Raw genomic sequence first — 13,713 nt, forward strand, 5'->3', positions numbered from 1 at the left:
ATGAATTTCAGAGTGTTCCCTCCTCTTCATTTTTTTGGAATAGTTTGAGAAGGATAGATTTAAGTTTTTGTTTTTGTCTTTTTGTATGTTTGGTAGAATTCCCTAGTGAAGCTCTCTGGTACTGGACTTTTGTTTGCAGGGAGTTTTTTAAATTATAGGTTGTACTTCACTTCTAGTGAATGGTCTGTTCAAATTGTTTCTTCTTGACTCAGTTTTGGCAGGCTGTATGTTTCTAGAAACTTGTTCACTTGTTCTAGGTTGTCCAATTTGTTGGCATATAACTATTTGTGTTCTTTCATGATTTTTTGTTTTTCTGTGGTTTCAGTTGTTTCTCCTCTTTTATTTCTTATTTTGTTTATTTGGGTCCTCTCTCTCTTCTTGTTGGTGAGCCTCGCTAGAGGTTTATCAATTTGGTTTATCTTAAAAACAAAAACAGCTCTTGGTTTTATTGATCTTTTCTATTGCTTTTTTGATGTCTTTTATTTCCTCTCTGATCTTTATTATTTCTTCCTTCTGCTGACTTTGGGTTTTGTTTGTCCTTCTTTTTCTCCTTCTTTTAGGTGGTAGGTTATCTTGTTTGAGATTTTTCTTGTTTTTGTGGAAGGCCTGTATTGCTATGTGTTTCCCTCTTAGAACTGCTTTTGCTGCATCCCATAGATTTTGTAAGATTGTGTTTCTATTTTCATTTGTCTCAAGATATTCTGATCTCCTCTTTGATTTCATCATCAACCCATTTGCTTTTTAGTAACATGTTGTTTAGTCTCCATGTGTTTGTTCTTTTCCTGTTTTCCTTTCTGTGGTTGATTTCTAGTTTCTTACCGTTGTGGTGAGAAAAGATGCTTGAAAATATTTCTGTCCTCTTAAACTTGTTGAGGCTTGTTTTGTGACCAAGTATGTGTCTATCTGTGAGAATGTTCCTTGCTGGCTTGAAAAGGATGTATATTTGGTGTTTTTCTTATTTAGTGTCCTGTAGATATCTATTAAGTACAGTTGGTCCATTGTGTCATTTAGGATACTGATTTTGTGTCTGGATGATTGTTCATTGATGTAGGTGGGATGTTACAGTCCTCTCTTGTTACTGTATTCCTGTGAATTTCTCCTTTTGCGTCTGTTAATGTTTGTTTTATGTATTTAGGTGCTCCTGTATTGGAAACGTATGTTAACAAGTGTAGTGTGCTGTCGTATTGATGCCTTTATTGTTCCGTAATATCCTTCTCTGTCTTTCTTTATGGTCTTTGTTTTGAAGTCTGCTTTGTCTTTTGTTAAGTATTGCTGTGCCCGCTTGCTTGTTGTTTCCATTTGCATGAAATATTTTTCATACTTCGCTTTCAGTCTGTGCGCGTCTTTCGCCATGAAGCGAGTTGCTCGTGGCAGCATCTTGTAGGTTCTGCGTGAAATTCACTGCTTAGCTGCTGCACCTCGTTGAGGTGCCACGTGTGGCACGCGCTGACACTGTCTTCCCAGCGTGCCCCGTCGCCCCTGTGTGTGCACCGACGGGAGTCTTCACAGTCCCACCTGGATCACATCCCGGGCACCCCGTCTGCCTCTGCGCAGCTAGACCCAGTCTCTGCACTGATCTCACGCCAGGCCGTGGTGTGGAGTGAGCGGGGCCAGGGCATTCGCCCCTGTGAATTGGGAGGTGCGGGGAGGCGGCCACCACCAGGGCAGGTCTCTCTGTCCTGGTTGTTAGCAAGCCAGCCCGCATGATCCTCTTGCGTAGAGTCTAGGCTTCTCCAGCCCTCCTGTCTGTCTCAGTGGGCTTCCCAGCAGGAAGGGGACTCCCCAGGGCAAGCGGACACCTTCTCTTCCTGACAGATCCCTCCCAGGAGTGCCGGTCCCAACCTGGTACCTTTCTTTTTTGCATCCTACCCGATTACATGGAGATCTTTCTTGCAGCTTTGGTTGTGGGAGATCTTCTGTGAGCTTCCAGTTAGTTTTCTATGGGAGTTATTGCTCGTGTAGATGTGTTTTTGGTGTGTTTGTGGGGGGAGGTGAGCTCCACGTCCTCATACTCTGCTGTCTTGATCCCCCTCTATTGGGAGGGCTTGATTTTTGACTCAGTCTCTCGTTATAGGTCTCTTCAGAGTCTCTGTTTTCTCGAGTTAGTTTTGGTAATTTGTATGTTTCTAGGATTCGTCCTTTTCACTTGGCTCACCTTGTATTTAGTGTAGGGATCATACAGTTTTGTAACTTAAATTTTTTCTTCAGTGACGTACTTGTGAAAGGTGGTGACCACGCGTCTTTGTGAGGCACAAGATGGCTTCCAGAGCGCTGTCATGTACCTGACCTTATTCAGTCTTCCCTGTGGTCTTGTGAGGAGGACGAGGTAGGGATGTTCCGGATGGAGGTTCTAGGTTTAAACCATCATTCAGCCGCCCGCTGGTGCTCAGTTTCCCTGCCTTTTACACCCGTGCCCCTGCACCACCCACACACTGAGAAAGAGAGGAGCCAACCAACACTCGTATGGTGTGCACTGTGCCAGTTAAGAGCGTGTTGTCAGCCACACTGGAGGGGTGAGTTCTGTTTTCCACGTTTTCCCACTGATGCCCTTTTCCTGTCCCAGGATGCAGTCCAGGCATTACTGATCTTGTCACCCCAGTGCCCCATCCCCTCCAGGCCGTGACAGTGTCCCAGTCCTCCTGGACACTCCTGAGGAGTGCTTTTTAGGAATTTTGTAGAGTTCCTCAATTTGGGTTTCTTTGATGTTTTCTCATCCGCCGTTTTTAACTCCAGAAGAAACAAGGCAAAAGTAGTTATTTTTTTCAATATAACTGGCTTTTCACAGAAAACCTGCCTTCCTGTTTCTGACTTTTGCTCTTGCTTTCCGAGGAGGGAAGATAACTAGTGATTCATGAGGACGCCAGGACCCTGAGGTCTGTGTGGGAAGATCTTGCTCACGTGCTGTCCCACTGTTGTTGTTTTGGAGGTTAATTCCCATGAGGAGGCTCCCATCCTTCCAAGTTCACAGAATTTTTAGAGCTGCAGCCTCTGGTTGAAATATTCGCTCTGGGGAGGTTGAGTGCACGGGAGGGTTCTCGGACCTGATGACGGTGATGCCTTTTCTCTCGAAGTGGTGTTTTGCTTTATTGTTTTATCACAAACACAACACATGTTGAAAACAGAACAATCAGAAGATAGGTAAGCCGGAAAAAAAACAAACACCTATAAACACCCATAACCCAATATGGATGCTTTTCCAAATACACATACATGTTTATGTCTGGACACGATTTTTTCTTACAAAAATTAACATAACTCATTAAAAAGCAAACATTTATTTTCCTTTAATATATGGTTACCTTTCCCCATTTTTCTACAAAGATAAATCTCTACAGCATCATTTTAATAGTGTTGAGGGTTCCGGGCTTCTACTGTTAGACAATTTGGTTGTTTCCCTTTTATAAATCGGCACCACAACAAACAGCATGGAATTGTGCAAATGCTTAAGTCTTTCCTGAGGTTAAGCACGTTGTTCTTTTTCATCACAGATATTTCTGCTGATTCTCCGGGCCCTACATCTCCCTACCCGACTCGTATTGTCTCTACAGCCAGTTCCTCTGAAGTTACCAGCAGCGAAGGTGAGGTTCCCGGGGCTTCCAGAGAAAAGAGTAGCTGGTCAGGGAGGAGTGAGAAATTATGAGACTTAGAGCAAACAGATCTGCTCATTAGACGATTTTTAAAAATCAGTCTTCGTGGAGCAGGGTTCCTCTGAGCCTGCCTGGCACAGGCCCTGTGCTGGGAAGACTGGGCGCCTGGGTGCGTATCTAGCAGCCGGGCTTTGCGTGCGTAGAGGGGCCTGCGAGAGCCTGGGCTCCTTCGTGCTCTGGTTTCTGTTCTGTAAATGGTAGAATAAAAAGGTACTGGTCATCCTCAGCAGTGTGGAGAGAGGACGGTGAGGACTCAGAGCTCTGCCATCATCCAAGGAGGCTGAACGCTGTGCTCCTTGGGGTGCTGGCATTGTCCGAAATCCGGTCCAGGAGTCAAGTTTAATAGTTTCTGAATTCTTACTGCTGTGACTTTGTTTGCAAAATGCCTTATGTGCAAGGTGAGTACTATTGCTGAGGAAACTGAGACTCAGAGGTTACGTAATTTATCTGAATCACATAAAAAATGAGAAAGCAGAAGTGGAGTTTGAACCCGGGTTTGTTTCCACATCCTATGCTCTTTTCCCTGTGCTACACTTTGTATTGAAAAGAATTAGAGTGTGGCCTTATTTAAGGTGCTGCAGAATTTAGTGACTGCTTTCTTACAATCCTGGAGGGTAGCCAGCCTGTCACTGTCTGAGCCGGGAATGTCTTGTGTACGCTGGTGTTCCAGTGTGACTTAGCCCCATTAGATGCCAGAGTCTTTATTGCGTCACTAGCAAAAAAAGAAAATGCAAAAATTTCCTATTCTGTTTAAGGGAAAGAAACCTTCCAAGGAGAGATCCACAGAGGGTCCTGGAGGCTCCTCAGAAACTTCTAGCCAAGTTCCTGGAAAGCCAAGCAAACCAGAGACCAGCAGAGGAAGCAGACAAGAGGACATGTCTTCTGAGGGCACTGGCAGTGCACCTGACAAAGCGAAGGGGAGCAAGGCGGCTGCCACCAGGAAGAAGCGGAGAGAGCCCTCCTCCAGCAGGAAAGAAGAGGGCAAGGCCGGGGGGCAGACGGAGGGGACCCAGAGGCGTTCGCGGGGCCGGGAGCGGCAGGCGGCCGCCAGGGTGTCTTACAAAGAGGAGAGTGGGAGTGACAAGGCCAGCAGCAGCTCTGACTTTGAGCTCTCCAGCTCGGACAGCCATCGCCCATCCGACGAGGATTCTGAGCCAGGCCTTCCAAGGCAGAGGAGGGCCGCCGCCCCTCAGAGGATGAAGGTGGGGTCCAAGAGGGAGTCCAGGTCCCAGCGTGGAAGCGACCGTCAGCCCCCTGGCTTTCCAGAAGCATCTGTAAGCGCTTCCGGCAGTAAGCGTAAGAGAGGCAAGCGTAAGATGCCCGTGGATGGTGAGGAGGCAGACGGCCGGAGAGCAGCTGGTGTGGACCAGTGGCTGGAGGTATTCTCTGAGCAGGAGGAGAAATGGGTGTGCGTGGACTGTGTGCACGGTGTAGTGGGCCAGCCCCTGACCTGCTACCAGTACGCCACCAAGCCTGTGACCTACATCGTGGGCATCGACAGCGACGGCTGGTTGCGCGACGTCACACAGAGGTACGACCCTGCCTGGATGACGGTGACCCGAAAGTGCCGGGTTGATGCCGCGTGGTGGGCCGAGACCCTGCGACCCTACCGGAGCCCGCTGGTGGAGAGGGAGCAGCAGGAGGACCAGGAGGTGAGGCCTTGCGCACGCACACCTGCTGGATGCCCAGCCCCGTGTTGTGTTTTTACCTCAATTAATTGTCACAGCAACAGTACAAAGCTGGGGTTATCGTAGCCTTCATTTTACCAGCTAAACGTTTAGAATCTGAGAGATGAGCCAACCTGGTATTTGAACCCAGGCTGCTCTGGCTTCAAAGCCTGTGTACTTTCAGTTATTGCCCAGTTATAAATTTGGAGCTTTACGTCAGGTAAGTAGTCGTGAGTGAAAGAGGAAAACACGCAGTAATATAATTGGTCCCCCTTCTCAGCGTGCACACGCGCAGAGGTGTGCACGCCAGCACCCCTGCCCCGACCCGGAACACTCAGCTCCCAGGAGGAGGGCTGAGGAGATGGCTTGTCTGTTGAGGGGCACCCTGGGGGGTGGCTTCTGGAGCAGCAGCGCGTCCCTGAGTCGTGGGACAGCCGTGGGCCCGGAAGAGGGCCCGGGGCTTGGGCAGGGCTGCCCACAGCGCAGGGTGGGCAGACTTGCTAGAGAATTATTCCCAGTTCCCCGGGGCAGGGAGTCCCTCTGCACTGCATCGCTCAGGGTGTGGCTCAGAGGTGACAGGGCCGTGGGAGTCGTGCAGAGCGTGTTGTGACTGACCTGGTTCAAGGGCTTGTCATGCAAGCTGGCCAAGCGGGGTCCCTCCTGCTCCCCACTTGCCGCTCCTCCCTTGTCTGTCGGGGTTTGAAGAGATGCTGCGGGGAAATGCAGGAGGCCTGGTGAGTGGGATGCAGGTGAGAGCAGTGGGTTGCCTGCGAAGAGCTAGGTTCCTTGAGGCAGCGGGAGAACAGGTGTTGATCGTAGTGGATGGAGGAGGTGTGAGTGCTCATTCTGGCTTCCGGGGGAGCCACGCCGCTGAGCCCATGTCACAGAATTGTGGTGTCACTCGAGGTGAGGCCTCCTCCCAAGGAAGGCTCTGCTCGGGCCGGCCGAGGTGTCAGAGGGTAGGGCTGACTTTCCTGTTGCTGCGAGCTACAGGATCACCGGCCCCTGCGGAGCTTCCGAGGCACCTAAACCCGTGGGACAGAATGCCAGGTCACAGCGTGGTGCGGTGGCCCTGGGGCCCCGAAAGCCCCACGGCACTGTCAGTTACCTGGGCAAGTTCGGGAGTCGCCGCCAACCTCCCTCCCTCTCCGAGCACCATGCCCAACGTCGTCTCTCGGCCTCTGCAGTTTCAGGCGAGGCACCTGGACCAGCCTCTGCCCACCGTCATAGGCATGTACAAGAACCACCCTCTGTACGCCCTCAAGAGGCACCTCCTCAAGTACGAGGCCATCTACCCTGAGACGGCCGCCATCCTCGGGTACTGCCGTGGAGAGGCTGTCTACTCCAGGTGAGGAGACGCCCGGCGGCCTGGGATTAGCAGCCTTCGCCGGGCTGGGGTTCGAGCTGCACGGTGTGCGCATGCCGTTTGTGGGCGGGGGGCATGGCAGAGAGGTTGCGGCCTGGAAATGAAAACCACGGGGATTACAAGATCAGCAGGGGGCTTCCCTGGTGGCGCAGAGGTTGAGAGTCCGCCTGCCGATGCAGGGGACACGGGTTCGTGCCCCGGTCCAGGAGGATCCCACGTGCCGCGGAGCGGCTGGGCCCGTGAGCCATGGCCGCTGAGCCTGCGCGTCTGGAGCCTGTGCTCCGCAACGGGAGAGGCCACAACACTGAGAGGCCCGTGTGCCGCAAAAAATAAATAAATAAATAAAATTAAAAAAAAAAAAAAGATCAGCAGGGGGAGAAAAGCTATGGGGGGAAAGATACGTAGGACAGATAAGGATTATATGGGGTAATGAGAAAACACCCCCCAAAACAGAAGTCAAAAAACATGCAAAAGGAAGGAATAAAGGATTTGATAATGAAACTTAAAATGAGCAGATATTTTAATGGGGACAGAGTTTCAGTTGGGGAAGAGGAGAGTTCTGGAGATGATGGTGGTGACGGTTACATAACAGTATGAATGTACTTGATGCCACTGAGCTGTAGACTCGGAAAATGGTTCAGAGGGTAAATTTTATCTTATGTGTGTTTTTTCCCACAGTAAAAAAAATTGCCAAAGAAGGGGGGGGAAGGGAGCAGCATAGAAAACAAAATATATACAAAGTTAAAACAGAAAAAATGTAATAAACTTAAGGTGAGTCAGAATTAACAATGGCAGAAATTTAAGAAATGTTAATAGAAAGAAAATAAGTGATTTTTAGAAACTCTAAAAGACCAAGACCAAGATGCAAGACCACAAAATAGAGGATGTTCTTAATAAACGGGAAAAGACAGACAGAAAAGGAAACTTAGGGAAACTCACAGGAGTAGGTGGCTCAAGTCCTCTGCCTGAGAGCTACTTCCTGCAGCTCAGCCCCGAGGGGAGTCATCCCTGACCCTCCGGTTAGGGTCACTGTGGGAGCTTTCTGTCCCCTGGCTGGTCAGGGGCCCAGCTGCCGACAGTCAGCGTCCAGGGCCTGGCGACCTCAATGGAGGGGTATCCTCACGTGCAGGGGACATCTGGTGGGAAGGGGGTCCCTGCCTGGAGAAAGCTTTCGGGGCAGACTTTTTCTGTTTTTAATGTCATAAAATATACAGAACGAAATTCACCACGTAACCGCTTTAAGAGTCCAGTAGCACTAAGTACATTCACGTTGTTGTGAATCACCGCCATTCCAGAACTTTTTTGTCTTCCCAAACTGTCCCCATCAACACTAACCCCCCTCCCCCGTCCCAGGCCCTGGTAACCACCCTCTACTTTGTCTCCATGAATCTGACTCCTCCAGGCACCTCATAGAAGTGGCTCCTACAGCATCTGTCCTTTTGTGACTGGCATCCGTTGATGGACACTTGCGTTGCTTCCCCTTTTGGCTGTTGCGTTTAGTGCTGCTATGAACGTGGGTGCACAGACATCTCTTGAGACCCTGCTCTCAGTCCTTTGGGATGTATATGCGCAGAAGTAGGATTTCTGCATCACGTGATGGTTGCTTAACTTTGTAAAGAACCTCCGCACTGTTTTCTGTAGTGGCTGCATCATGTTACGTCCCCCAGCAGAGCACGAAGGTCGCACTGTCTCTGCATTCTCGCCAGTTCTTGTTTTCTGTTTCTTGAGTAGTGTCCCAATAGATGTAAAGTGGTTAGAAGCCGAGATTTATTCTGAACGGGCTGTCTGTGCCCACTTCCCTCTGCTATCCTTGTGAATGTCCAGACGATGCCCACCTGCTTGCCCCTTCTCCGCTCCTCCCGGAAGACCACGACCGTGACAGTCACTCTTTCAGGCAGAGATGTGCCCCTGCGGTGGGCACGCGTGTGGAGCCCTTGGCTCTGGTCCCGCCAGCAGCTTGTGAGGCAGGGAGGCAGCACTCACCGTTCCTGATGGATCGGGGGTCACCCCGCTAGGAAGGGGCACAGAGGAGGTGTGACCCTGTCCAGTGCACTGTGCTGGACATCAGCCTCAGCCCGGGGGCAGGCGAAGGGCCGGATGTTCGCACCAGAGGGAGCTTAGTGCCCCTGCTCCTTGGAGCCCTACTGAAGGGCGGCCCTTGCTGAAGGCTCAGCAGGAAGCAGCTGGAATGTGAGGCAGGGTGCGGCTCTAAGCTCTGGAAGGAGAGCGAAGCCAGAGCCAGGTGGAACCGATTGTTCTGTGTGCATTCATCCTAACCTGTGTACTTTGTCAGCTTACGGTAGTCTCCGTGTTGTCGTCTTCTGGCTTCCCCACCCCTTCTCTGGACACTCGTCCCTCCCTCCCTGTCTCTGGTATTCAGGAGCAGACCAGACCCTGGGTGAGGGCTTGCACCTGTGCTGCTGGGCTTTTCCCCCGCCCCCGGCTGCTGGGCCCTTCCGGCGGGAGGAGGGGGAAGGCACCACGGGAAGCCATTTAGTTTGGGATTTGTGAGTGGATGCATCCCCCCGCGAGACAGCAGGTGCCTGTTAACCGTGGGCCTGACGCAGGCCCCTGGTGCCCCGGGACACGCTCCAGGGCCGAGCTCCCCCTTCTCCTGGGGGGGCCAGAGGAGGCAGCCGGGCCCTGCGGGCTACTGGGCACGGGGTGCTTCAGTGGGCGTGAACCCTGTCTCGTCTCCCGTTGGCTCCTTAGGGACTGCGTGCACACGCTGCACTCCAGGGACACGTGGCTGAAACAGGCCCGAGTGGTGAGGCTTGGAGAAGTGCCCTACAAGGTAACAGCCGCGGGACTGTGGGCTGCCGCGCACGCGTGGGGACAGACTGTTCTGGCTTGAGAGGATCAGAGGAGGAGAGCATCTTTACTGAGGACCTTGTAGGAGATGGGCCTTCCCGAGCACACAGGAAATCTAGGCCAGCAAGCAGCCCTCCAAGCCCCGGTGTTGTGGGTCAGAACCATGTCACCCATTTGTTCTGGCGTGGACAGGCCCACCCGCCCCCGCTGTGCCTTCATTTTGCACGTATGTGAGCTTTGCCGAGTCTCACAGGAGCTAGCGTCAGGATGCCCGTTGTACAGATGGAAAAACAGGAGCTCAGAAAGGGAAACCTGTCCAGGGCCTGAGCTGTGAGATGGCAGCGTGCAGCCCCAATGCCTCATTCCCTCTCTGGCCGGTCAGCCACCCACAGACGCGTGAATTCAGCGCAGACCGCACAGGCTGTCACGGGACATAGGGCCCGCTTCAGCTGGCAGAGGACGGTGGCCAGTCACGAGACACAGTCACTTTTGTCAGATCCCTGGGAGGAGCCCTTCGCATTGTGAGACCCAGGGAGCTGGGCCCGGGGTGCAGGGGCCTCTGGTTGGTGGGAAGGGGCTGAGGCACGGGGAGCCGGTCACTGCCAAAAGCAGGCCCCGTCACTCACCGGCCACAGGAACGTCTCTGAGTCCCAATTTCCCCTTCAGTGATGGACACCAAACACAGCATAGCTGTTCAAGACACACGCTCTACAAGCTGTGTGACTGTAGGTGAATTGTTTACACCTCCTAGGCTGCTATAAGATGGAGGCGATAATAGACTCTACCTCCTGGGTTTGTTGAAAAGATTAATCAATACACAGAAGCACTGAGAACAGTGCCCGGTGTACAGTGAATGCTCAGGAAGTGGTTGCCTTTGTTATAAACTGTGGCTGTCCCCTCGGGTGTAGGTTGTAAAAGGCTATTCCAACCGGGCCCGGAGAGCCCGCCTGGCTGAGCCGCAGCTGCAGGACTACAATGACCTGGGCCTGTTTGGCAAGTGGCAGACCGAGGAGTACCAGCCGCCGGTGGCTGTGGACGGGAAGGTAAGGGCCGCGCTCAGTGGTACCGGGCCACCTGGTAGGTAAGGGCCACGCTCAGTCGGTACCAGGCCACCTCCCTCTGTGGCCGCCAGACCCCGTGTTCCACCCTCCGCAGGTCCCCCGGAACGAATTCGGCAACGTGTACCTCTTCCTGCCCGGCATGATGCCCGTCGGCTGCGTCCAGCTGCACCTGCCCAACTTGCACCGCGTGGCCCGAAAGCTGAACATCGACTGTGCCCAGGCTGTTACGGGCTTCGATTTCCACAAAGGCTACTCCCATCCCATGTGCGTGAGGGGCCTCCCGTGGAGGCCAGAAGGGGTGGGGGGAAGTTATGGAGAAGGGGCGGGAGGTTGGTGTGGGGCTGGCAGGGGTTGAGGCCCAGTGGCTCTTCAGTGCCTCTTATTTTTTTTTTTTTGCGGTACGCGGGCCTCTCACTGTTGTGGTCTCTCCCACTGTGGAGCACAGGCTCTGGACGCGCAGGCTCAGCGGCCATGGCTCACAGGCCCAGCCGCTCCGCGGCATGTGGGATCTTCCCAGACCGGGGCACAAACCCGTGTCCCCTGCATCGGCAGGCGGACTCTTAACCACTGCGCCACCAGGGAAGCCCTAAGGTTTTACTCTGGATTTGCAAAATCAGCCTTAACCCTTGATGTTTTATACTTTTACTCTGGCTTCCAACCAGAGGCTGCAAAACCAGTGAAAGCTGCGAAACCAGCATCCTAACGATGTGGATTAACACGCTGTTCTGGGGGTGGTCGGGGTGACTGAATAGGGTCAGCATCCTTCCTGGTTGGTGACCTCTGTCCTGCCCTGCAGTGGGGGTGGCGAGGGGCTGGGGAAGAGGACACAGCCTGGGGTCCACGGGCCTGCCTTCTGCATGGGTGGTGTCAGCCAGCAGCTGTGGCCGGGACTGTGGACTGCTGACCCTGGAAGTACTTCAGGGCCCCAGGTGCTCAGGGGCAGCCCACTGTCCCCCACGGAGGGGAGTGGAGAGGCCAGAGCAGGCCCAGACTCGAGAGAGACCATCTGTGTTGATCCCCCCAGAACCGATGGCTACATAGTCTGTGAGGAATACAAAGATGTGCTCCTGGCCGCCTGGGAGGACGAGCAGGCGCTCATTGAGAAGAAGGAGAAGGAGGTGAGCAGGCAGGGCCGGGGGGGCCAGGACGGGGAAGCAGAGAGGTGGGGAAGCACACACAGTGGGGCTGCTGTTCCCTCCAGCCTCCCTCCCTCCACGCGTAAGAGAAGGGGAGAGCCCGGGTTCAGCCCTCTTTCTGGCTCTACCCTCCTGGGAGGCAGCACTGAGCAACGACCTGCCTGCCCCTCAGAACCCTGTCTCTGTCCACTGTCTGCCTGGATGCGGGCTCCGGGGCCCGCTACCCCTGCTGCCGACACCCACCTCTGTTAAAGGGAGCTGCCCGTGGTCCAGGTCCCGGACCCCCTCCTCCACTAAACACTTTAGAGTTGGTAACAATTAAGAGGTTTTTGGTTTTGGTGCCTTTCACGTGTAGCACTTTATGAACCACACCTGGTACGGTTGAGAAACTATTTTAACCTGAAGCGTTGCCTGTATCTTTATGTTCCTGAAACGGCAGTGCTGTGTTTTCCATTCTGTTTGCTTTTGCAGAAAAGGGAGAAGCGGGCTCTGGGGAACTGGAAGCTGCTGGTCAAAGGGCTGCTCATCCGGGAGCGGCTGAGGCTTCGCTACGGGGCTCAGGTCAGGGCGCTACGGGGCTCAGGTCAGGGTGGTCCTTGGAGGACACGCCAGGTTTGGAGCGGGGGGGAGTTAGGGAACCAGGGGCCGATTCTGCTCAAAGATCAAGTCAGCTCTGTTCCGGTGCCACAGACCTGTGTCTCCCAGGCCCTGCGTCCTGTCCACGTTGAGAAAGGTGTCCAAGGTGTCCTGGAGTCAGGCCTCGGCTGCTCTGCCAGCCCCGCCCTGTCTGCACGAGAGGGTGCCTGCCACGGGTTGGATCTGGTGCTGAGCCCACTCGGGGCGGGGGGACAGGTGTCTGCATCTCCTGGCCTTGTGCTGCCCCTGGGGCTGTGACCACCCCTCAGGCCCACAGGTGCTCATTCAGGCCCCTCTCACAGCCCCTGCGGGCTCCCATGGGGGCACAGAGGCCCCCCCGGACACAGTCACGTGGAGTGGTCAGAGACCCACAGACACGCTCTGGGGGCAGCTGCGATCCCACGCACGGCTCCCCCTGCCCTCCCCAGCCCGTCCTCGCAGCAGCGGGCACTGAGCGCTGATGCTGTGCATTCGTGCACTTGTTCTGTTTAGAAACGAGGAAGAAAACGCAGTTACCTCCTGGATTGCTCGTAGCTCCCCAAGGGCAGTTCTGTGGCCCTAGCCCTGTGTGCACAGCAAGCGCTCTAGGACCTGCTGGGCTGAGCCCTGTCCTCCGGGTCACGGCTCAGCACTGCTGGGGCGTCACTGCCTCTTGACGGGGCTTCCTCCACTGTCCCCCCCAGAGTGAGGAAGCCGCTCCCCACGCAGACGCAGGAGGAGGACTCTCTTCAGACGAGGAGGAGGGGACCAGCTCTCCAGCGGAAGTGGCCAGGATCCTGGCAGCCTCCTGGCCCCAAAACCGAGAGGTAGAGGAGAAGCGGAAGTGCCCCCGGAAGAGCAGGAGGGAGGAGAAGGAGGCAGCTTCCCACCTGTTCCCGTTTGAGAAGCTGTGATGTGAGTGGTCACCTCCTCGGTGGCTCAGCCGTGCCCCAGACCTTGCTCCCGGATAGATCCCTCCTGCATCTGACACGCGTGCTGTTGCAGACTCGGGCCCCTCCTCTGCAGGCCCCTCGTTGCCCTCAGTCAGGTCCCTGAAGCCGCCTGACGCTGTGGGGGGAGAGCAGGTCAGTGCAGGCCGTCTCAGGGTGACATGGCTGGACCTACATTCCCAGGTAACACTTCGTGGTGGCAGAAGACTAGAACAAAGAGCTAAAGTCAGGAAAGGAAAGGACAAACGATGAGAATTAGAGAAATGTCAGGAAGAGTGGATCAGTGTTAAACGAGATTTTACTCATTACTGGATACATTTATAAAGCCTTATGCACTGTAGATATTTAGGAGAAATAACTTTTATAACATTTTGAGGAAAAAAATAAAGCATTTCTCTAGAAAGACGTGACTACGTTTTCTTTCAGATTTTACATCAGATAAGAACACTTGGATGACAGT

The 13,713-nt window shown here is 53.7% G+C and overlaps 1 protein-coding gene across 1 annotated transcript in view; it reads left to right on the forward strand.

The window, feature by feature from the left end:
* XPC (XPC complex subunit, DNA damage recognition and repair factor) overlaps nucleotides 1-13,654 on the forward strand; it is a 36,462-nt gene extending 22,808 nt beyond the window's left edge. The window contains exons 8-16 of the mRNA XM_024763411.1: nucleotides 3,489-3,578; nucleotides 4,403-5,299; nucleotides 6,502-6,662; nucleotides 9,393-9,474; nucleotides 10,400-10,534; nucleotides 10,647-10,816; nucleotides 11,577-11,670; nucleotides 12,160-12,249; nucleotides 13,008-13,654. Coding sequence (XP_024619179.1) covers nucleotides 3,489-3,578; nucleotides 4,403-5,299; nucleotides 6,502-6,662; nucleotides 9,393-9,474; nucleotides 10,400-10,534; nucleotides 10,647-10,816; nucleotides 11,577-11,670; nucleotides 12,160-12,249; nucleotides 13,008-13,217 — 1,929 coding nt within the window. The 3' untranslated portion in view covers nucleotides 13,218-13,654. The remainder of the gene's footprint in view (nucleotides 1-3,488; nucleotides 3,579-4,402; nucleotides 5,300-6,501; nucleotides 6,663-9,392; nucleotides 9,475-10,399; nucleotides 10,535-10,646; nucleotides 10,817-11,576; nucleotides 11,671-12,159; nucleotides 12,250-13,007) is intronic.
* The last annotated feature ends 59 nt before the right edge of the window (nucleotides 13,655-13,713 follow it).

This window comes from Neophocaena asiaeorientalis, unplaced genomic scaffold, assembly GCF_003031525.2.
Source record: "Neophocaena asiaeorientalis asiaeorientalis breed wild unplaced genomic scaffold, Neophocaena_asiaeorientalis_V1.1 scaffold433, whole genome shotgun sequence".
NCBI lineage: Eukaryota > Metazoa > Chordata > Mammalia > Artiodactyla > Phocoenidae > Neophocaena > Neophocaena asiaeorientalis.